Source organism: Cheilinus undulatus, linkage group 8 (assembly GCF_018320785.1).
Source record: "Cheilinus undulatus linkage group 8, ASM1832078v1, whole genome shotgun sequence".
NCBI classification, from domain to species: domain Eukaryota; kingdom Metazoa; phylum Chordata; class Actinopteri; order Labriformes; family Labridae; genus Cheilinus; species Cheilinus undulatus.
Window position 1 is genome coordinate 34,657,277 of NC_054872.1, and position 23,683 is coordinate 34,680,959.

At 37.8% G+C, this 23,683-nt stretch overlaps 1 protein-coding gene across 2 annotated transcripts in view; it reads left to right on the plus strand.

Annotated features, from left to right (window-relative positions):
• Positions 1 to 23,683, plus strand: part of erfl1 (Ets2 repressor factor like 1) — a 157,948-nt gene that overhangs the window by 128,615 nt on the left and 5,650 nt on the right. For both annotated transcript variants that reach the window (XM_041793690.1, XM_041793691.1), the window contains 3 exons: positions 19,060 to 19,133; positions 19,639 to 19,873; positions 21,567 to 21,744. In XM_041793690.1, coding sequence (XP_041649624.1) covers positions 19,073 to 19,133; positions 19,639 to 19,873; positions 21,567 to 21,744 — 474 coding nt within the window. In that variant the 5' untranslated portion in view covers positions 19,060 to 19,072. The remainder of the gene's footprint in view (positions 1 to 19,059; positions 19,134 to 19,638; positions 19,874 to 21,566; positions 21,745 to 23,683) is intronic.

The window sequence follows — 23,683 nt, forward strand, 5'->3', positions numbered from 1 at the left end:
TACGCTCTGACTCGTCTCCTGTAATGCATTCAAACAAGGTTTCACACTAAAACAGAAACATCAAATACACTTAGAAATACAACATATGCACAATGAAAACAGAATTAAAGCACACACAATGGAGCTACATCAAAGCAAGACACCATGCAGTTTCTTAAAGTTAAAACTGAAGGGGTGTTAAATAATATGAGCTGCTGTGTGAATTGAAAGGTAGCAACCTGACTTTGAAGTTTCCTTACTTCTTTATATCACTTTTGTGCCATGGATACTGGCTCGACTCAACAGACGGTGTTTTAATCCAAATCTGTAAATGAAAACTATAAACATCTTTTTGTTTTGGATTATATTGTGTAAGAACGATACCTGTCAGCTGTAGATGAAAAGGTTCTTATTACAAGGACTTTATTCAGTTATATATTTGTAAGTCTTCTCAGAGGTTGAAGGCCATCATTAGTAATGGTTAATGTGAATGTGAGAGGTTGAGAAGCTGGGAATTACATTAAAAGTGCATTGGCATCATTTGATCTGTCATGTACTACACAGCTCTACAAGTTAAGATATTTTTAAAAGAGTTATGGGGTATATTTACATTGGTATGTTGATTTGAAAATTAGGCCTAAAAGAAGCACTAACTGTAACATACTGCGACCACAAGGTAATGTATGTGAAATGTTCAGGCTAAATGGGGTATTATGAAATTGTTTTTTTTTTATTTTGCTTATATTATCAGTAAAAATCAAATGATATCAATAAATCTAGCTACCTTAACCACTGCAACAAAACCACCACAAGCATTGGGTAAGCTGTAGTTCTCAATCATCAAAAATTACAGGCAAACTAATGCACACTTTCTAAATTGTACCTTTACACTGGCAACATTTGGAAAAGCGAGAGAAACCCTCACTCCTCACCAAATATTGCAAACGTATTCGAGCAATTAAAACAGTGCACTCTCTCTTTTTATGTTCAGGTCAGGCCAAAGATTTGCGACAAGGTGAGTTGAAGCTCGGAGCTGTTTGCAACAGTCTGCTCTGCAACGTTCTGAAAGCCTGTCAGTTCACACCGCTGCAACTGGAGGAGATGGTGCATAGTTTTAATAGCGACTTGCACAGTCTCTCAATTTAATGTGATTTATGTCTTATGTTACTGCGCAATAAATCTGTCTACGCAAGGGTAGTATTGCACATTATTTTATCCATGACATCAGGCTGTTTGGTTCCTGCTCATCACTTTTTCCCTTGTCTTCACCATCGTTACATGGCAATAAAATTTCACTCCACATATGAACACAAAAACGCGTTGCTTGCTCAGTCTTGTTAGTACTGTGATCTGCTGAAAACAACATGTTTTCCCAGACAACTTCAACTAATACAGCCTTGAATTTCTCATGTTTTATCAAGAATTGGTTATCATTTGGGTTTTTCCAGTACCAGTGCTAAATCAATACTTTTTAGAAGGTGTCAGCGCCTAAATGGTGCCTGAATTAATACTTTCCAAAAAAAAAAAAAAGCTGTCTTTGTATCGTAAATAATTCAGAAATAAGATGCCAATAGAACACATAATTAGAAGGAGAGGGTGTAACTTCTTCACATAACACATTTTGTGCCTTTCCTTTGGAGTGGGACCAAAGTGAAGCACCGAAATCTGTCTTGTAATTCGGTACAGAAGGTATCATATATGTTGGTACCAGAACTATGTTGGTACAAGCTACCGATACTCATCTCTAGTATTTGCTCATATATTGCAGCACGTTCTACTTACATGGACAGATAACGGAGAGGACAGGAGTGTATCAGGCTGAAGTTTCTTTGTGAAAAGTAAAAAAAAAAAAAAAAAGTTTAATCATTTCCAAAATCAACAGTATGATTTTAAAAACAGAATAGTCCACTTCGGACAACTATTGTTTGGCATTTATAGCTTATCAAATCTAAATTTCCTGTTTATCTACGAGATGTTTGCCTTTTGATGAAATGATCAAATGTCCTGATTCAAACTTAGGCTCAATTCACACAACTGCAACTGTCCCCACCAGCGTTTTAAAGCTGTGTTTTACTTGATCTAAAGTTGGCTCAAGACTTCTATTTCTATTGCAATGGCAAAAAGAACAGGTATGAAGTTTATAATGCTGGTATTATGACTTCCAAATGATTTACAGAAAAAAATCTAATGTATGTCAGGTATGGGCATTCATTAAACATTATCAAGAGATGATTTTTGGTCTATAGCATCCAGCCCTAAACCCTTATTAGCCTTATTCTCTAGAACCTGACGTCTGTTTAGTCAGGGATTAGGTTTATCCAGAAAATTGCCATTTAAATCTTCAACAATTTTAGTCCCTGACTGAAAACTATCTGTGATTTTAAACCTATTTTGACTCTCTCCTTTTTCTCCCCACTCTAAATGCTGCTTGTAAATACACAACCACTCTGCTAGTTGAAACATTTAGATTATTTTTAAAGCTGAGTATCACTGAATGGCACTTTGACTAGCGGCTCTGTCAGCTGATTTCCCAGTGTGAAGGATTTAGTATCAGCTTGGTCCCTGCAGTGTGGAGTAATGGCTGCCCTGTGTGAGCAGAGTCACAGAGATATACAGTGCTTAACAAATTTATTAGACCACCCTAACCCTAACCAAAGTAAGGTTTATGCCACAGCTGCCCTAAATTAACAGCACTGGTAATTACCAAATCATTTTTGATGTTTCTGCAATGGTTAATACACCAATATGAAGAAGCTCTTTCACCCAAATGATATTTTTAATGCTAAAATCAAATTATTATTGTTATCTATGAATTTTCAAATTTACTGATTTACAAAAAAATGAAAATATAGTAAAGCACATTATTATTTCTTGATTAATATGTCAAATTATAGTTATTTACTTGCATTCCTGAACAGAAAAATTAGTTTTAGTGTTTTGAATGTTATGCTTGATTAATTTCTGACTTCTCAGAGAAGCCCAGTGAGCCGGCTCAAATTTGGGTGAATTCAGTTTGAAATCCCTCATTCCTGTTCAAAATGGTAAAATGTGGAGAGCTCACTGAAAATGAAAGAGTCTGCATTAAAGCACTTCATGATGCTGGATGGTCTTTGAAAGAAATATGACAGGTGGTCTAATAAATTTGTTAAGCACTGTACATCTTTCTATTCTTTTTGATGATCTGACAGCATTATTGTCTGTTTCACTGGTTTCTCAATCTTTAAGTTAAGGTTCAGTGTAGAAATCATAGAGATTTAGCAGTAGCATTAGTTTCGTTATGACTTGCATTGTCTAATGTAAACAACTCTTGAACTAAATGCAGTAAAAACTGCGCAACAGCCTTCTCAGCAATCACTGCTTCATCTTTGAGTGATTTGATTTATTAATGCATGTACAAAACAAGGCAGTTCAAAGGCTAGCAAAGTGGGAACACTTACTTCTACAATAATGAAAAAGACAGGCATGTAACAGAAAATAACATCTCTCAATTAGAATTACACCAGGGAATTTTAATGGCTTATTTTATCCAGTGTGCTCCTTTAATTGTTCAGATTTTTGTATGGTTTTTGGAGGTTTAAGAATGGATGGATGGTATAAATTGAAGTTTAATGTTATTGTATGTCTTGGTTCAATTTTGAGTCGGCATAATCAGCCAGTGATCAGCCGCTTTAATGAGAACTATGTGTACGTAATTCTGCAAAAAGTGCCACTTTCTAGTTTGAGGACACAAATTTGAGGGATATTACCCAATATATGACTCTCACATAAGCTAAAAACCCTCTGTTATTTATCTTTTAAGACTGAATTAAAATACTTTCTCAAATGAAGAGTGAAGATTTGACTAAATCAGATGATATTGAGGTCTCTTTGGTAGTAAAATTTCATTCAGTGTTGACTCTCTTTTAACATTTGGATGGACAGGTTCTTTTTCCCTCTTCCTGACCACCCTCCCTCCTCTCTCTCTCTCTCTCTCTCTCTCTCCGTCTCTCTCCCCTCCTCGTTTCTCCTCTCTCCTTCTCTCCATCTCCTCTAACAAACCCATCGCAGAGTCCCTCTGTTCTTCCACCCTGAGGCTGACCAGTGTGTCAGAGCTAACCAGGGAGAGGAACAGAGAGAGAGTGAGAGACAGAGAGGCGAGTAAAGAGAAAGGGAGAGAGAGAGGGTTCAGTTGGGCCTTTTTCAGGGGCAACCGAAAAAAAGGAAGATGAGACAGATGTACAGAGCCCGTTTCATCTGGTGGAAAAAGAAAGCGGGAGAGGCCAGACTCTTCATGCCTCTCATATTTCTTCTATCTTTTTATATCATGACCCATCACTCTTTCCTTCTTTAGACAACACTGGAGACGTAATGTTGCCTGAATGTCAGCCTGCTCCCCCCGTCCTCCCTCTACCCCAGTCACTCCGCTGTACTTCAAAACACAGTCGCTACTACAGTATATTCCTCACACTGTTTCCTTTTCACTCCCGTCAGTGGCCTACTAACCCCGGTTTCACGAGTAAACAGGTTCTGCTAAAGGGCCTGGTCCAAAAGATTACAAGCTATGCTGCAAACTTGCATCAGTGTGGATCATTCACTTCTGTTTGGGAGAAAGATGTTCTAATCCAGACATACCTAAAAAATCAACCAAGTCTACCTCTTGGACTTTTGAAACATGCTTTCAATTTTGTTTTTTATCAATGTCTTCTATCTTTAAGTCCAGAAGATCAGGCTGAGCCTGATGTTGCATCAAGTTTGTTAATGTCAGCACCCTAATTTGTGGAACTTTGCACCATTCACTTTGCACAGAAGACGACTGGTATTGACTGTGATTACAGTTAAAAACTTGTTCTTTTTATCTGAGTGGGTTATTACAGTCAGAAAACAATCAGATCACTCTAAGAGAAATGATAATATGTGTTTATTTTAAAAAGAAAGACATGCAATCGAACTAAATCACTGAAACACCATTCAAAATGAAGGGCATGTAAGGGGAAAAGTGTCACAGACATAAACAAGGAGAAGTATGATATAAACCAAATAGGTTTAAAAATCAGGACAGAGCACACAGGAGCATCTGTAACTCTTTCATATAATGAACTCTAATGGCAGTGGTGGGGAAAAAGTTTGCTGCCATTAAGGACTGAATTACAAAAAAACCTAAACATGACAAAATGATCTCATTTAATACTATCTAGTGGATTTTCAATTAATTGGTGGCAAGTTAGTGTTGTCAACATTTGATAAAGTTTCTGCTTTTTTAAGCCTCTGAGCCCTAAGCATTTTTTAAACTATTTTGTCTCGGCAGGACTTATTGTCTTAAAAAGCTTGTAAAACATCAACCCTGTGGTGCACAGTCATGCTCTAAACATCCTTTTTTTTTTACTCGGCTAATGTCACTTGGACTACAAAAAAGTTCCGGGACCCATAAACTGAAAGCACTTCTTCAACCCTGTCTTAATAAATAGATGAAAAGGACTAATTCAATCAGACTGTTTCAGCACTCAAAGGTTGCCAGTTTTTTGTGCAATTTAGACGATGGGCAGGACTTTGCCTGGAATTTTTGCTTGCTAGAAACAAGACTTTTCCCAGTGTCAACGGCCTATGATTTCCTTTTTGTTGCCACCAAAAACATGCATTAGGGTCATTTGATTTTAGTAGTTTCACAGTGAAGTGTTAAATTCTGGTGTTGTGACAACTGTAGGTTGCCATATATGTTTGTGATTGTGGTTGACTTGGACACATATTTGCTGGTTTAATTAGTTATTTCTTGTCTTTATGTTTGTATGGATTGCTGCTCATTGTCAAAAATATTCAAGTCTTGGCTAGATTTTGGCCTTGGCAAGCTTTTCCAGGTTAAGTAAAGATTAAACAGGGCTGCTTTGTTGCTTGAGATTTAACTATATTAACATTTGACATCACAATCATAGTGACCAAAATGATCATGGATATCAGTATAATCACATTATTGGCAGTTTTATAAAATGTCTTTAAACTCCTGATACATGGAAATGAAAACATAGCACAATGTTTTATTTTAAAAATATATACAGTGCTTAACAAATTTATTAGAATACTCTAACCCTAACCAAAGTAAGGTTTATGCCACAGCTGCCTTAAATTAACAGCATTGGTAATTACCAAAATCATTTTTGATGTTTCTGCAATGGTTAATACACCAATATGTAGAAGCTCTTTAACCCAAATGATATTTTTAATGCTAAAATAGAATTATCATTGTTATCCATGAATTTTCAAATTTACTGGTTTACAAAAACCTGAAAAAAATAGTCAAGCACATTATTATTTCTTGATTAATATGTCAAATTATAGTTATTTACTTGCATTCCTGAACAGAAAAATGAGTTTTAGTGTTTTGAATGTTATGCTTGATTAATTTCCGACTTCTCAGAGAAGCCCAGTGAGCCGGCTCAAATTTGGGTAAATTCAGTTTGAAATTCCTCATTCCTGTTCAAAATGGTAAAACGTGGAGAGCTCACTGAAAATGAAAGAGTCCGCATTAAAGCACTTCATGATGCTAGTTGGTCTTTAAGACAAATATGACAGGTGGTCTAATAAATTTGTTAAGCACTGTATATATGATAAATAAGCAGCACTATGCATTTTTGTACAAACACAGAAAAATTAGATGTTATTTTTTCTGATTGAACTACTCTAAAAAACTGAGAAACACATAGACACAGGTTCAGAAAGGTTCTTTTTTGTTAGATTACTGCAAAAGTGCTCCTTTTGCTCCATGACATTTCTCTGCCCCACCCTCTGTCAGACTGTGCAGACAGAGGACAGAGACAGTGCTGTCCCCTCATCCCTGAAACTTTTAAGTCCCATGTGGACTTCTTTTCAGTTCACTTCAGTAAACAAACCTATGGTGCATGCTGTGTGGAACTATTTACTGTCATGATAAAGGACTGTAATCTTTAATGTTTGTACATTTTAAATTCTTTTTTGGGCTTTTTGCCTTTATTTAGATAGGACAGCTGAAGAAAGACAGGAAATGTTGGAAGGAGAACGGCGTGACGACACACACCAACGCCAAGACCAGGACCTGGTCCTGTGACCTGTGCATTGAGGACAATGGCCTCTGTAAATGGGTGCCCACTCTACCCACTGAGCTAAAGCAGCGCCCTAGAAATTGCACTTAAGTAAAAGTACAGTTATCCATTACCTCTTACAGTATCCTGTTCAAGGAAGTAGGTGCAGGAACCAATTCGCTGTTGTCATCAGGCCAGAGGTGAGGTACACCCTGGACTGGTCACCAGACAATCACAGGGCTGAAATATAGAGGCAAACAACCAAAACCACGTTAACACCTGTGGTCAATTAAGGGTCAACAATTAACCAAACAAGGATGTCTTTGGACTTTTAAAGGAAGCCAGAGTACCAGCATAAGACCCATAAATGCACAGGGAGAACATGCAGACTCCCCACAGAAAAGCCTCGTCTGACTTGGAATTAAGCCAGAAACCACAGTGCCATTATTCTGATGATAATGTATTCAACTAGAAGGGAAATTTCTTGCTTATAAATCCACTCAAGTAAAGGTAAAAAAGTAAATAATTTTGTAAATAATAAGTTTACTCAAAGTACTGAATAGAGACAACAAGAGAATCTCTAGATTTGAATTTCTAACCAGATTGATGGAACATCTTAATAATAAAAATGCTGCAACAGCAGATTTCTGTTATAGACAGTTATGTAGTAGCACAGGCAAAATATCTGGCATATCTCCTTTTATGGATTTAATTATGTATTTAGTCATTTTTTACTCTGTAACGGATGTTGAATAAGTAGAGTACAACTCTGACTTGAGATATGAAAAAGTAAAACTAGATTTTAAATCCTCTCAGAAAAGTACGAGTAAAATAAAAATGCTACTCATATTTATTAATGAAGTTAAATGTAATTAGTTACTAGTTATTAGTAATTAGTCTTACTCTTATTTCAAGACACATTCATCTGACAAGTTAAGATAAAAATCTTATATTAAAAACATGTTTTAGTCACTGCTTGCAACATTTAAAATTATTAGCAAGTGGGGAAAACATTGGCAAATAGTGAAATGAGACGTCTATATTAGATTATTTTGAACATTTTATTTCAAGAAATTCAACTAATAAAATTGCTTGCCTCATTGGCAGATATTTTCACATACTACAAGCATTGAGAGCATAATTTTTGGATTTTAGATCTTGAAATAAGATGTCCTTCTGGACTTGTAAGTAAATGTGGCTAAGTGTAATTGTGTATTTTTGTATACTTTTGCCTTGATTTGAGTATTTGTGATCCATGTGCTTCGTTCAAAGAGGCTGTTGTCCTTAGAGCTGGCTGCCTTGGTTCAATTTGACCCTTGGCACTTTACTGCATGTTTTTCTCCTCTCTCATTCTGATTCATCTTACAGTTCTTTTCTTCAGTAAAGTTATAAAATAGTGGTATAAAAATAATGCGATGTGGATAGGTTAACCGATCTTGACGTCAGTGGTCCGAGTGCATCTGTCCGCGGAGCCCTGGATCGATAGAAATGCGGCACGAACCGGTCTTTGGACTGGTTTTAATGTTGGAGATCGGTTAATTGAGGCTCTGCTGCTTGTTTTCATAGCCCGTTCTCCCATGCTCTGGCTCAGCATCTGCAATCTCGCGTGACCTGCGGTGACCTTTTACCTTTAAATGAGAGTTTCGTTTGTCGTAGGAGCAGCTAGGTAGCTGGCAAGCGACAACCTCCGGTCCTGAAAAATGAAGCCAATGTGGAAGTGCAAAAAATTGCTGTACTGCGAGTGTCCACTTGAGGCTGGCTGCAGGAACACTGGAAATCCCGTCTGGACACATGTTAAACAGCCAGTTTTGATACTAGAAATAAACTGGTTTACAGCCTGGTTCAAAACACCAAACGTGTCTCATTAGCTAGTGTCTTATTGTGCTCCCACTGTACGGGGGGTAAATTTTTTGTACCACGATCGTTTGGATTATACTTAGGATGACGGATGACAGCTGATTGGCACGTCTCATTTGATTGACAGATAGCTCAGCAGGCAGAGGCTCCGTTTCTGTCAACCAGAATGCTAGCTAGCAGGCTGACAGGAAGTCGCGCTTAGTGGGCAGGCCGTTAGGTTGATCCAAAGTTTGGTTGAGACCGCAATTTCAATATGGAAGCCTCCACGGATGGGCTTCAAGAGCCGTTTGAGTCCACCTATTGTAAGCAGACAACTGACGTCACACTGGGTTTGTCCAATTCTTTCTACAGTCTGTGGTAGATGGATGTGTTTCACCGGTCATCGCCTAAATGTCCTTAAGTTACAGTTCTGCACCTCAGGAAAAAAAGTCATTTGGACTTTATTTGAAGGAAGGATAACTTTCAAAATGTCTGCCTGTCTGTACACTTTGGAGAAAAGCGATTAAGAACTTCGGCAGTTCATAAATCACACCTGTTGAGACGGCGAAGCTAAAGTTTAGCTAAAATGCTAATGCTAAACCATGAATTAATTCAAGAATGAAAACAATCAAGAACGGTCAGATACACAGAGAAAGGAAAGAATGATGTTTTTGCGACATGTATACTGAATACTCACATTAAGAGGAATTATGAAAGGAAAAATATGTATAGAAAGCTGTTTTAATTTGACTGTTTTCAGTATTATTTTAACCCCTTGTTCTCCTGTACTAGCAGACACACAGAGCTATCTTTATCCGAATCTCCTTGTGACTCTAAATTCGTTGTAATTTGTGCTTCTTGGAAAAATGTGATATTTAGTTTTGTACTGTTATTGGGATTAATAATGCTAAGGAAGTGACAAGTCCAGAAGGACGAACATGTACCAGTAAAAACTCATTTTAATATTTATCTCCAAATTTAATGTCAAAGTAAGACACCTGGACACCTGGGTGTGATGAAAACTTTCTTAAACATAATTTCAGAATGTTAGCACAGGAGGCCTGGCATTTAGTCTGTTTTATAAATAAGATTGAATGAACTTAGATTATTTTGAAATGAGCTTTTTTTCCCCTTTTTTGCTAGCTGGATCGGATCGTCTTGAGAAGGAGAGATTCACACCCCTAGCATAAAAGCATTAAAAAAGTGAAACGAAAAAATAGAAAAAAAGAAATATTAAATATACAATCTACTCAATAAACCCCATATGGTCTAAAAACTACTCAAGTGTCTTTTAGCTCTTTCCTACCCCCACCGTCCTCGTACAGTCACTTTGAATCAGCTGTTCTCTATCTACCCATCAACCAAAGATCCACAAAGTTACCAGATCATGAAGTGGAATTTTTTGCCGTTTAATAGCCATATATTTTGTAAAGGGGTTGGTTTGTGGAAAACAGGGCAAAAAGTGAGTAAACATTGGACCTAGATTGACTGAATGGTGAGAAACATGATGCCTAATGAATGCTGATGCTCTTCTGCGTGATCTGGATGTGTAAGCTCTAACAGGTTTGGCATACTAACTTATTGGTGTCATATTTCACTTATGTTTACAGCTCTTACTCTAAAATGGTAAAAAAAACAAAATGAAAATCATGAAATGTAGGCTTGAGGATGATTTTGCCTTTTTGAGTCTGTTTGAAATGTTTCGAAGCGAACAGCCAAGGCACATTTTCACCTTCTACCTGGCATAAGTGTGCGTAAGTGTCCCTAACACCTGCACAATCTTTCAACTGTTGACTGTATTATCAAAGCCAATGAGTCATGAAGACACCGGAGGATGAGCTGTAGGTTTGTGTGTTTGCTCAATGGAGTGTAGGCTTACACTTAAAAGCTGAGATTTCCTTTGAACAGAGAAGATGTGAGTGTGTATGTGGCCCTGTTCTGTGTTTCTACCATTGTCACTGCTAACTATGTGATCCATCATCCGTCCTTAGTGTTATTGGTGGCCTTTTGTGGGAGAAAGGTGCTTTTGTTTGTGTCCAAAGTTGCTCTTTTCATATAAAATACATTTGTTTTTTGTCTTCATAGTTCTCTGAGCTCTATCAGTGCTGAAGCATCTTTAGTAAACAAAGTGTCTTTCAGCTCGCTGAGATGTGTGTTAGTGTGTCTCTATTGATTGAGTCAATATCTATGGGCTCCATGTCTTATTCTGTGTTTGTGTGTCTGTGTGTGTCGGCTACACTCCAAAAAATTATACCCTGGCTCTAACTTAATTGTAATTCAAAAGTTGTGGTCATATTAAGCTGAGAATTTGTTTTATTTCATTCATTAAACAATTTTATTTTACTTTGATCTTACTTAGTACAATTAAGGTGACAATTTGCATTGACTTTTGAGTCAAGCCAAACAGGCTTTCATGTAGAGTGTTTTGCAGACCCAAAGCAAACTTGCATATGTTTTACACTGAGAAGAGGCTCCGTTTGGGGACCAGCTCTTGAAGAGTCCTGTTTGTGCCAAACTTCTTCCACTTGAGAATTATGGAGGCCACTATGCTCTTGGGATCCTTTTTTTTTTGGTTGCCTTCCCCAGATCTGTGTCTGTCAGCAATCCTGTCTCTGAGCTCTGTAGGTAGTTCCTTTGACCTCATGGCTTGGTTTTTGCTCTGATATGCATTGGCAGATGTGAGGCCTTCTACAGAGAGGTGTGTGCCTTTCCAAATCATGTCCAGTCAATTTATTTCACCACAGGTGGACTTCTGTCAAGATGCGGAAATATTTCAGCAAATATTCAGAGAAGTGCTTGAGCTAAATTTTTTGGGCATTTGAAAAAGGTCTGAAGACGTATGTCAGTGTGATATTTTAGTTTTTTATTTCTAACAAGTTTGCAAAAAAAAAAAAAAATCTGTGTTCACTTTTTTCATGTTGGGTGTAGATTAATAAGAATAAAGATTTTATTATTGTAGCATTAGGATGCAATGGAAGAAAATTGAAAAAAGTGAGGGGGGTCTGAATACTTTCTGAATACACTGTAAATGCAGTAGAGAGCACGTAATAACAGCGCTTTAGTATTGTCCCAAATTGCGCCCTGCTGTTTTGCAATGACAGGATGTGACAATGTTTTAACTGCCTTTGTTTTCTTCTGCTGCCTTTTAAATTTTAGTATTAAATAGATGATAGGACAATATAACTGAAATGTGACAGCTATTTTCACTCACTGTTAAATTCATGTAACATGTATTTTATAACATTATTAACTGAAGGAAAATTAACTTATTAAGCCTTAAATGACCTTTTTTTGATTGAAATCTGCATCCGTTGCTAATAACACATTAGCGGATGCTAATGCTAGCCTGCGCGCTAGCGTGATAATAGTACAACATACGTTGTGTACAACGTCCATGTTGCCAGCTTAGTGAGTTTGTCGCTATACTTAGTGAGTATTCAGACCCCTCTAGCCCCTGTTCTTCAAAAAAGCAGCTAGAGACAAATCTAACAACAGGTGCTGCCGTGGTCCCCTCCCCTGTCCCAGCACTAGCAGACAGCCCAGTTCATTGCAGAAGTCCCTCAAAGCTGCAGAGAGGAGACGTTCACCCCTCTGCATCCAGACTGCAAATGAATCGTGCTGCAAAGCCACCTTGACAGTTTATTCTGTTGGTCCATTTACATTGTTAATGTAGATTTTATAAAAAAAAAAAAGGATGTTAAAATGTTATGGTAAAACATGTTCATGTTTTACTGTGGCTTGTTGTGGGCTAAACTAAAAAGAAAAAAAACGACAACAACAAAAAACACCTCAGTAATTCCACCAGAGCATCTCTTTGGGGTCACTTTTGCTGGTCTCAAGCCCAGATAAAGGAGGAGGGTTGGAATTATGACATTTAAAAAACAAGAATTGACAAAAGAAAGTTTAATTCATTTAATTTAAAAGTTTAAACATATTTAGTGTGTTTTTTACTAGAGATGTGCGCGTTTACACTCTTTTAGTTTCTCTTCCGATGTTATTCCTCTCTCCTACAGCAAACATTAAAAAAGGTGATAGCATCATTTAGGACTTCTAGTAACTTTTAAGACAGCCAGTTGTTACTTTCCTTACTGAGGAGTTGGTAAAACTGAACTATGGTAGAGAAATTTTATTTTATGTTTACATTATTCGCATAAGAAAAATGCACTTACTTTGGCTTAAATGCCCTCTAATTGATTGAAATCTGCTGCTGTTGCTAATATTATGCTAGCTAGCTATCGTATGCTAATGCGAGTTAGCACACTAGCATGCTAATAGTATAACATCCACAATGTCACCAACTTCTCAGTGTGAACACACATATCCCATGTGTGTGAACTGAAAATGTTCTGTACTTAGTACATAAGCATGTGATTTAGGACATAAAGGATGCTTAATGTTAGCATAGGAAATACTTATCAATTAATTCTTTCACAAAGAGGAGTGCATTCAAACAGTTTCTCAGACTGTGCAGGTACAGTTTGTTGTTGATAAAAGAAAGAGAGAACTTACCATTAATATTTGCTAAGAAAAACAGTGTCTCTAACTCTTCTTTCGTGTGCTGGGTTCCATGTGCCAGCAGAACAAGTCCGGGCAAGTCCAGATTTTGTAAAGATGCATGTTGTTGTAATGGAGTAGATAGATAAGTTACCTGAACTTAATATCTTTCAAAGTTAAGTGGACTCGGAACAAATATGTTTAAAATCAATAAAGTATTACATGAAGTCAATGCTCTTACATTTTGAGTTTGACATAATCCTTAAAATATGATGTAAACTGACTAAAACTAGTGCAACTAACGAAGGTTATTTTTTACTTTGGTAAACATATTTATTTGAAGCATTAACTCCATGAATCATTTTTTAGAGTGTACCTGAATACCTGTGTATTTGTGGCAAATCTGCTGGAGCCTGTGCGCTCACCGTGCATGTACAATCTATTACAATCTGTGAGCGTCTGTATCTGACAGCCTGTGCTTGCATGTGTGTGTCAGAGTGTGTGCGAGGAGCGGTATTCCCTGGGCTGCTAGTTATAATGTTTCTGGGGGTGATGGGGGGAACTTGAAAGCCCTGCGCTGCCCAAATCAAAACTAACAAGGAAATGATGGGGGCTCCTTTATCTCCTCTCTGGCCTGGGGGGCGAGAATGGGAGACTAGGGAGGGAGAGAGAGGGAAGGATAAGGAGGAGGAGAGGGAAAGGGAGGGAGAGAGAGAGGGGAGGAGGAAGAAGAAGAAGAGGAGGTAGGAGGAGGAGGAGGGGGGGCAGCCTGGCTTCCTCTTTGATTTGTAAAAAATGCATTACCTCCGAAATCAAACGGAAAATTACTGCGCCGAAGCAAAACACACAGAGCAGGAGAGAGAGAGGAGATGGGTGGGGCGGGAGGAAGGAAAGGAGGGAGGGTGAGGAGACAGAGACGATAGGTGTGTATGAGTAGGAAAAAGGTGGGAAAGAGGAAGGGAGGATTCACCTGTATACATACATGGCAGATTGGGAAAAGGGAGATGGATATAGATATAGGCGGTGCGTAGGTGGTAGAAGAGGTAACTGGAGAAACCCTGACAGAGAGAAGAGCACAAGTATGTAATCCTCGGAGGAGACGAGTGTATACATGCTGTGCATCACGAGAATATGGCGAATGAAAGAGATGATATACTACTGATGGCCTGTAGCCCACAGGGAAGAAGAAACTTATAGATTACTACCTCCAACAAAAAGCATTTTTAAAGACTCTAAGCTCTCTCTGCTGAGGCCTTCAGTCAGCGTGTGTTTGTATAACCCATAAAATAATCTGTTGTAGAAACTCTAGTGCTTTTACTGTGGAGATGTAACTTCTAAGTATTCTGTGAACCCGTGTGAAAACTTAGACTCATTACAGGAAAGTAAGTAGGCAGAGACACGAGACAGGCGTGAAAAAGATGGAAAAATAAGAAACGATGGCATGAATGATGTGGGAAAAGAAGTGAGAGATAGGGATAGGATGAATGCCAACTCCATATCTGAAGACAGAAGGAGCAGCTTGAAAACAAGAAAGATGAAGAGATGGAGGAGAGAGAGGGACCACAATCCAAAGGCTAGGAGCAGGGTGAGAGCGAGCAAGCGAGCGAGAGAAAGAGAGAGGGAGAAATGCCTGGAGTTAGCAATAATAATTTATACAAACACACCTTAATAATTCACGTTCTATTTCAATGCTGGAGGGAAAATCCAAAATTCACAGAGCATAATTAAATAGAAGCAGAGAGTGAAGGGAGAGATAGAGAGGTCGGCATTAAAAGATAGCAGTGTAGTAGCGGGGCGTCTCTTCCATCTGAGCTTTGTAAAACAAGACTGATCAAACTGTGATATCCAAACCAGATCTCATCCTCTTATTCATCATAGAAATACCAAAATCTGAGTGCTTTCTCCTGTCAAAGGAGAAACAGCATATTATCTCTCCATTGACAAAGCAACCTGACTTTCCTACCATTATCATTTATGTGTTTGGATCACCTGCTAACATGTGAAAGAACGTGATGTACAGAGATAGCATGAAAATCAACAGTTTGTTTTAGGCTGTGATGCACTCCTAAGGTGCATTACTTAAGCTGGGATTTTTTAGATACTATTGATAATAGGGGATATTAAATATATTCAAATGTGTCAATGCTCATTTTAGCTGATACCAATATATGGGTCAATGACATATGAGGCTTCATTCATTTGGGATTGTGCCACCTGACACAATGGTTGCACCACCTGACATTTTCAACTAATTTCAAATTAAACAGGGAAATATTTAGACACATGCTGTTAACTTTTATTCTTGTTAGAAAGTGGATATACATATTCTTAAATAAGTAATTTTAAGGTTGAATACAATTTATCTGTTTTACCTTTGTTTATAACTATACATGGAGAGTATACCCACTCACCTTTGCAAAACTGTAATTAGTCATTTTTTAATTTGTGATACCTAATTAAAAGGAAAGTAAATATTTTCAAAACTTAATAGTGTTTTTTTAAAGTGACACTATTACAGTTTCACCACCTGAAACACTGGTTTCAAATAAACTGGCGAATATTTAGACATGTTATTTTTGTTCCTGGTAGAAAGTAGACACATGAAACAGCATTAGTTCATGCAAGACACAGTAGTCATACTCCCAGCTCCCACAAGCCAATCACAGCTCTTTCTCAACATAGTGTTGAAATTTAATATGACATACTTCTCACTAATCCCTGCTTGCATTAATGCTGATGCACCATGCTGCAAAGCTTAACCTCCTTGAAGCTTGTTGCACCCTCATAGTCAGATTCATGCTACTACAGATTAAGTGCTTTTTAACTAATTTTATTGTATTTGCATTGTCCGAATTGAATCTATCCATATGGAGGTTTCTAGCCATGAGCTCCCTAGAAAGTCAAAACATTCTGCTTGACTAATCCAGTAAAATGGTTATGTGGATATGTGATGAGATTGTTCCTGAATGAAATATATTACTTAAATAAAGTTAAATAGTAATAAAAATATGAAAAAAAAAAAAAAATAATTTATAGCAGTTTTATATTGATTGTACCTAAAACTCTTGCTGCAGCATTTGGAGGAAGTTGTAGTTTTTCCAGTGACCTTTGGACAGCCCAGCATAAAGGGATTTGCAGTAATCTAAATGACTAGTATGAAAAGCATACATATTTTTTTTACGTGTTAATAAAGGTCTAACTTTAGCAACGTTTCTAAGATTGAAGAAATGGTGGGTACAAAGATGGATACGTCTGACTAACATACAAGTATTAAAGACCCTAAAATGAATCTCTGGAATGGTTGGCCCATCAGTTTTGAGTGAAATGGCAAATGAGAAGTAGTAAAATTTTTAGGGTTATCAAATGATTACAAATGTAAATTGTGGATAATTTCATAATGTCTGTTCTTAAACATGATTAAATGGCCAATTTTTGTTGCGTTTTTAAATTCCACTATTTTGCTTTTAAAACTGTTTTTGTTTGGATTTTTGTACTGACTTAAACTAGCATTAATTGACTTCCTGTTGGATATAGTCCTGCTTTTATTTTGAAAGGACATCAGGACCGTTTGGTAGCTAGAAGAATATGATGTAAACTTAACCACAGAAACAGGAACTTGTTATGGACTGAAAGGACAGAACGACAGTGGAAAAAGTGTTTGATAGCACAAGGTGACTTTTGACACCACTGTGGCTTTAGGGAGAGGTTGCAGTAACTTAGCCAAAGTGTGCTGAAAGGGACAATATAACTGTGATTCATAGGGTAAAAAACCTCATAAATTATGGACCTTGATTGCATCACAATTAATGCATTAATGCTGACAGCTCTAAGAATTCTATAAGCACTTAAACAATTGCCTCCTTTTTCTAGAAATAAAGGACATTTTTGCAGTGTTTTGTACTCAGTCACTTTATTCTGAAGTATAGTTTTAATTTTAGAATATAAAAAGGACAACAAACGAGCTACAAAAAAGGTTCCTTTGCTTTAAGAGCACCCAAGTTCATTTAGAATCCTCAGCTATGAAAAATCATCAGAAACTATACATTTTATTTAAAGCTCCTGTGAGGAATATTGGGGTTGCATTGATTCTGGCGCCCCTTGAGGAAAGACCTCTCTATGCTGAATTTGTGTAAGTAATATTTTGTAGGGATGCAACTGTATCAAAATCTTATGGTATGATACCTCGGAAACAAGACCATGGTATGGTATTTATTGTGGTATTATTTAAAAAACAACCCGAAAACAAATCAAGAATTGAAAAAAGTTATGTCAGCGTTTATTAAATAACAATTTCTGTTTAAATATTACAATATGTGCAGAAAAGTGTTGTTGGCTTAAAACATTAAACTTACACTTAGGCTCTAGCGTGTTTACTAAGTTTCTAAAACCTTTGTTGTCCACCACTGAAAACAGCTGTGGGTCTTTGGTGATGTATTCACCGATATACCTCATGATCTGTTGAGACCTTGTGCTGTTGTGGGGAAGGGGGATTGTGAACGCTTCCTTAAGAGTCCTTTGGCCAGGCCGGATTCTGCTCTTCCTATCTTCACAAATATTTTCAGGGTGATGATTTGCCAAGTGGCTCCTCATGTTACTCGTATTCTCCATCAAGTGTGTCACCGCAGTCTGGCAGTGTCTGCATACTGTTTTTGTTTGTCCATCATTTTTTTCCTTTTTCATTTCCTGACACTGGAAAACCAAAATGCTTCAAAACCTCAGATTTAAAAGTCGCTGGATCCTCCACAATCCCTAAAACTTTGTCACTCAGTTCGCCAAAGCTACTCGTAGCATCCGCCATTTTTGTCAGATCAAGCCAGCGAGTAGAGCGCAAAGGATGATGATAACTGTAGTTCCCACTTTGCTTTTTTGGACTGAAGGCTTATTGTTAGAAAGCGTCTCATGGCTACGAAGGCGTGAGACATTTCTGTCGCCACGATACCGTCAAATTAACAATACTGTTACATCTCTATCATTAGCTGTGGTGTAATCGCAATCTCATTACTGACACCTACCCCCTGTTAAAAACCATAAAAATACAGAAAAAATCTGTCTTTATGCCCCTAAATCATTATAATAATAAGAGGAAAAGTAAGAAATCAGCCTAAATATCATAAAAAGACAGCTTAATCATTGGACACTTAACCCAGCAGTTCCTGTAGTTAATGATCATGCAGCTGAGTGATATTTTACATGTAATATACAAAAAAAAAAAAAATTGGCACAATGGGCAGCTTTAGTTTTTTTCAAACTCCACCAATGAAGCGCATTATTAGACACTGAAAAGCCCCATTCTTTCTGTTTGATACGGCGCAACTTAAACCAAGTTTTCAAGAGTCTATTTAATTCCTCCTGTTCATAAATGCACTTTAGGGATGTCCACCATGTTGCATCAGACTCTGCCTCAGGTGGCCACACAAGATCACATCCATCAAACACCTGATCTCTACCCGAGACATATGAAACATAACCTTGCCATATTTCACATCGATTTAAGGTCTGATTTTGAACTAATTCAGCGCCTTCAGACTCTTATGCAATACCTCCATTTTTCAACAAAGTTTACACTTTTCAACTTTAACTTACTGAAGCGAATCTGCTGAAGAGCTGAGAATAATTTTCCGTGAACTGGAACCCCTCTGGTTTTCTATTTTTTTTGTGGTGTTTGGAGTTATATATAAAGAGTCATTAAAGTTGTCACTGATTGTTGTTTGTTTGATTTCAGGTGTTGTGGAGGCATGGACTGTAACTGCGTCAGTGATCTACTGCTCCCCCCGGTGCCCGCTCTCTGGACGCCAGGTCAGTTAACAAGCAGTTATAATAAAACTCTGCCATCATCATCAAAATGACAGCAATGCAAGCCAAAATTCAGTCAAAACTTTGCAGAATAAAAAATTAACCAATAAACATATTTTTGGTAAACAAATTCAGTCTCTGGAGGTAATTGGTTGTGTTTCTAATGTGCTTACGAGGCTAGTTAGTACCAGATTCACTCCTTGGTGAATCAAAAAGCTGCTTAACTCCATCCATGCCATGCAAACAGTTGTCTTTTAGAATTCAATCTTGAGCTACATCAATCAGATCTCTCCCAGCGAGCTGTCATCATCCCGCTGACCAATCTGTTGAGGCTAGAGGGCATTAGCGCAGACTAACATTGCTCAGGGCACGTGCTGTGATATTAAACACATCATCCCTCACCTCCATCACTCATCAGTCATTCAGACAGCGATCCCCCTCGGCAACCGGTGGGGACAAATGACAGGCCCTGACCCTCGTCCTCTTATCTTTTTTCCTGTATATCCAGGGTTCGCCTTCCCAGACTGGGCCTACAAGCCTGAGTCGAGCCCCGGGTCCAGACAGATCCAGCTGTGGCACTTCATCCTGGAGCTTCTGCAAAAGGAGGAGTATCAGGGGGTGATCGCCTGGCAGGGGGACTACGGGGAGTTTGTCATCAAGGACCCGGACGAGGTGGCCCGGCTGTGGGGGATTAGGAAGTGCAAACCTCACATGAACTATGACAAGCTGAGCCGAGCACTGAGGTACATGTTTGTGCACAAGGCTGTTTTTATCAGATTAAGAATATGGCAGAGTTTACATAAATAGTTCAGGGCAAATCCCTGCTTTTTCTTTCCTATATGTCAGGTAAATGGAAAGATAAAGATGGGGCTTTTTCCTTAGGAATGTCAATACTCTCAATTCCTCCTTATCTGTGGACATCCTAATGGAAAAGTTCACCATCGAGCTGCCAAATAAAAAATTCAATAAGAATTCTAAAATTAAAGCTCCAGCCTAAAATTGCCTGGACTTCTCCTTTCTCTGCACCGGCACTGAACTTACCAAAGCTGATTAAAACAACTCACACTCCACACCTTCAGCAGTTTACAACCCCCAATTGCACACACAGTTTCTTTATGCAAATACACACTACCCGACTTATTCCCCCACCCACCCACGCCCCCCTCCTCGCTCCCTCCGTATTCCTTTGGCCTCTTGTTAATGGGGGCTGTCGTCAGAGTCTAATTGTTATGAATTGGCTGGGGCCACAATTAGCCTTCTTAATTAGCCTCACTTAATTGCTCAATTAAGGGCCACGGCACAATTGCCACGCAAAGCAAAACACGTACACATCATTGCACTGGGCGCAGCCACTGTGGCTACATGCTGATCCGTACATGCTGCTGTGTGTTTATATTGTGCGTCTGCATAATGAGGCGTTGCTCAACACTATTTAATGCTGAGCTCGCCTATTGCATTCTGTGTTTGCTGCACTTTTAAAATACAAATCGGAGAGCTGGGGGGGGGGGGTGGCGTACGAGATTTAAACTTCTGTCTCGTGATAGCGCATCCACAAGTTTTCAAATTTATAACCCCTCCCCCCCACTCTCTCCCCCTTCACCTGAGCCAGATGGCTCCTCTCCTTTACTGCTGATCATCTTGGCAGACTGTACACTCTGACACCTTGGTGGGTGGCACAGGAAGCTGGTATGACAGCAGCTCAACATGCCCAGCGGGAGACACCTGGGTCATCACCATGGAGACTTGTCATGTTTGTCTCACCTTTCTGTAAATGTGTTTCACACGGTGGAAGCATTGACAGCTTCTCTGTAATTCACATTCAAACGTCACCTGGCCTGGTTGTTATGTCTCAGAGTGTGCAACTTAAATATTAAACTATGAATTCAATATCCTCCCCAAAATTTGACAAGATAACATCTTTTTCTGAAAAAGATAGTTTTAAGATGCATAATAGCTTGTTTTCTAATATTTTAATAGCTATAACCCATTTTATATTTTAAAAAAGGCCTGTACATATCAAGAACAATATTTTGCTTTGTTATTCTGTTGTTCTTTCATACTGTTGTGTAACATTGACTGTATGTAAATGTCTTCTGTGGCTTGAAGGGATTCATCTTTTCGACTTTTTGTCTGTTAGCAGCTGAATAAAATTTCCCTTTAAACAAGCATCTTGTATTGAATCAAGGCAGGCAGACATGAATTGATTGGAGGTAGGAGGAGATGAATAAAAACAGTGGGAAATCAGCATAGCTCTCACCCGTCAGCGCTGAAATTGTTTACTTATTCTTTTCTGTAAGCAATGAAACACAAAAACCTTGATGCGAGCATTATATTAATCCTTCCCTCCTCTTTTCCTTTTCCTCTTCCTCTTTCCCTTATCCTTTACCCCCTCATTCCATCCCTCCTTCGATTTCCTCTACTTCTGTTCTGCTCCAGGTATTACTACAACAAGCGCATTTTGCATAAAACCAAAGGAAAACGTTTCACCTACAAGTTTAACTTCAGTAAGGTGGTGCTGGTGAACTACCCCATCCTGGATATGGCAAACTCTCCTTTCTTTCTGGCTCAGAATCACTTCAATGGGGGTTCAACGGCGCCAGACTGCAGCCCAGAGGTACGACGGGTGGGATGAAAGGACAGGGAGAGGGAGGAATGGCAGAAGATTTTGTTTGTGAGATAAATATGTAGATAATGAAGTAGACCTGCAGAATAAATCACAATATCATCACGATTATAAGAAAACATCACAAAAGTCTGCATTTTTTGAAATGAATAACCAAATTATTTAATGCAGACATACATTGTTTTCTCTCTTGTCCTGCTGGATGGAGGCCTGTTTGTATTTTTGGTGCAGTCACATCATTTTGATGCAGTCAGATGAAGGTTAACCTAACTGTCAGCTACCCTCACGTTAACTGACAAATTTAGCAGTGAGAGAAAACACTTTTGACTTATCTGGATATAGGGAGATATTTTGCAACCGCAGGTATTGTAAAAAAAAATGAAAGACATTGACATTTAAATAGAGTATGAGCAAAAGCTGATCTGCACTATTTTCATGAATATATTTATTGTTTTTATTGTCTCAAAACACATAGGAGAAATTCAGGGCTTTCCATAGGCTGCAGCTGTCAGCCAAACAGCCAACTGGTCACAAAACTACAGCCATCTGCTTTTCTCCTTTCATTGACTTAATACAATTGTACTTTTCATGTCAATTTGAGATTTATTTCAACAATGGATAAACTTAAAATCAAGTATTTTTAGATTAAAGCTAATTCTAAATCCAAGGCTTTCCATTAGCAGCAGCCAAACAGCCAACTAATCACAAAACTACAGTCAGCTGCTTTTTTCTTTTCGTTGACTTAATATAATTGTACTTTTCCTGTAAATTAGAGATTTAGTTCAGCAATTAATCAACTAGAAAATAAGTATTTTTATATTCAGAACAATTCTTTGTGCAATCCAGGGCTTTCCATAGGTGGCAGCTGTCAGCCAAACAGCCAGTTGTTCACAAAACTACAGGTGGATGCTCTTTCCTTTTGTTGACTTAATTAAATGGCAATTTTTTTCAGTTAATTTTAGATTTATTTCAACAATGAATCAACTAGAAATAAAGTGTTTTTTTTATTAAAACAAACTCTTTGCTACTTAAACATAACTTTATCCCCCTATAATGGGGAAATCACTCATATATAATATGAGTGGCTGTTTTGCAGGGTTTTTGACAAAGGTTTTAAAGTCATCATTTAATTTAAACGTTTAGAGCAGTTAACATATTTCCACAATGAGATTGCTTTTTACTTGAAACCAATTTTTTAAAACAAATGTGTAAAAATAAAACATTGGATCTTGCAACAGTCAATCTTCATGCATGAAGTAGCTGAATTTTTGTTAATCATAATCGATGATTTCCAATCCAAAATTTAACTTCCACATTCCTCAGATTATAAGGAATTAAGTGTTGGATACTCACAGACGCCCTCTTACAACTTGTGCCTTACTTTATTAAATGAACCAGGGGAAAACGCTTTCGAACCCCCATAGCTGGCTACTGTTAACCACAACCTGACTATTCCACATATCTATGGAAAGCCCTGTAATTTCAGGCAAACATCAACACTAGGCAGTTGTAAAAAGGGTTACAAAGATTGCAATATATTATTGTAAACACATAAAAATGACTCATCTCTTGTAGAGTTGCACTGAGCTTAACTTTAATGTATTCCATAAAGGGTTTCCATGTTTTCTCATATTTATCAGGGGAGCCATGAATTGTGGATCCCAATTTAATAATCTAATAAACACGATGTATTTTATTTTTCACAGCTCATATTGTTATTACAATATTACAAAAAAATAAACAAAATATATAAGAAAATTAAAAAAGATTTGACCTTATGGCTTCACATGTTTAAAATCATTAAAAAAATATTGTGTGATATTACAGAAAACGTATCATTTGAAAAATGAGACGAGTTCAACAGAGAACATCAAATTATACCAATGTTAAATGGAGGTTGTTTATTTTAGCATGTTGGTATTTCAGGTTT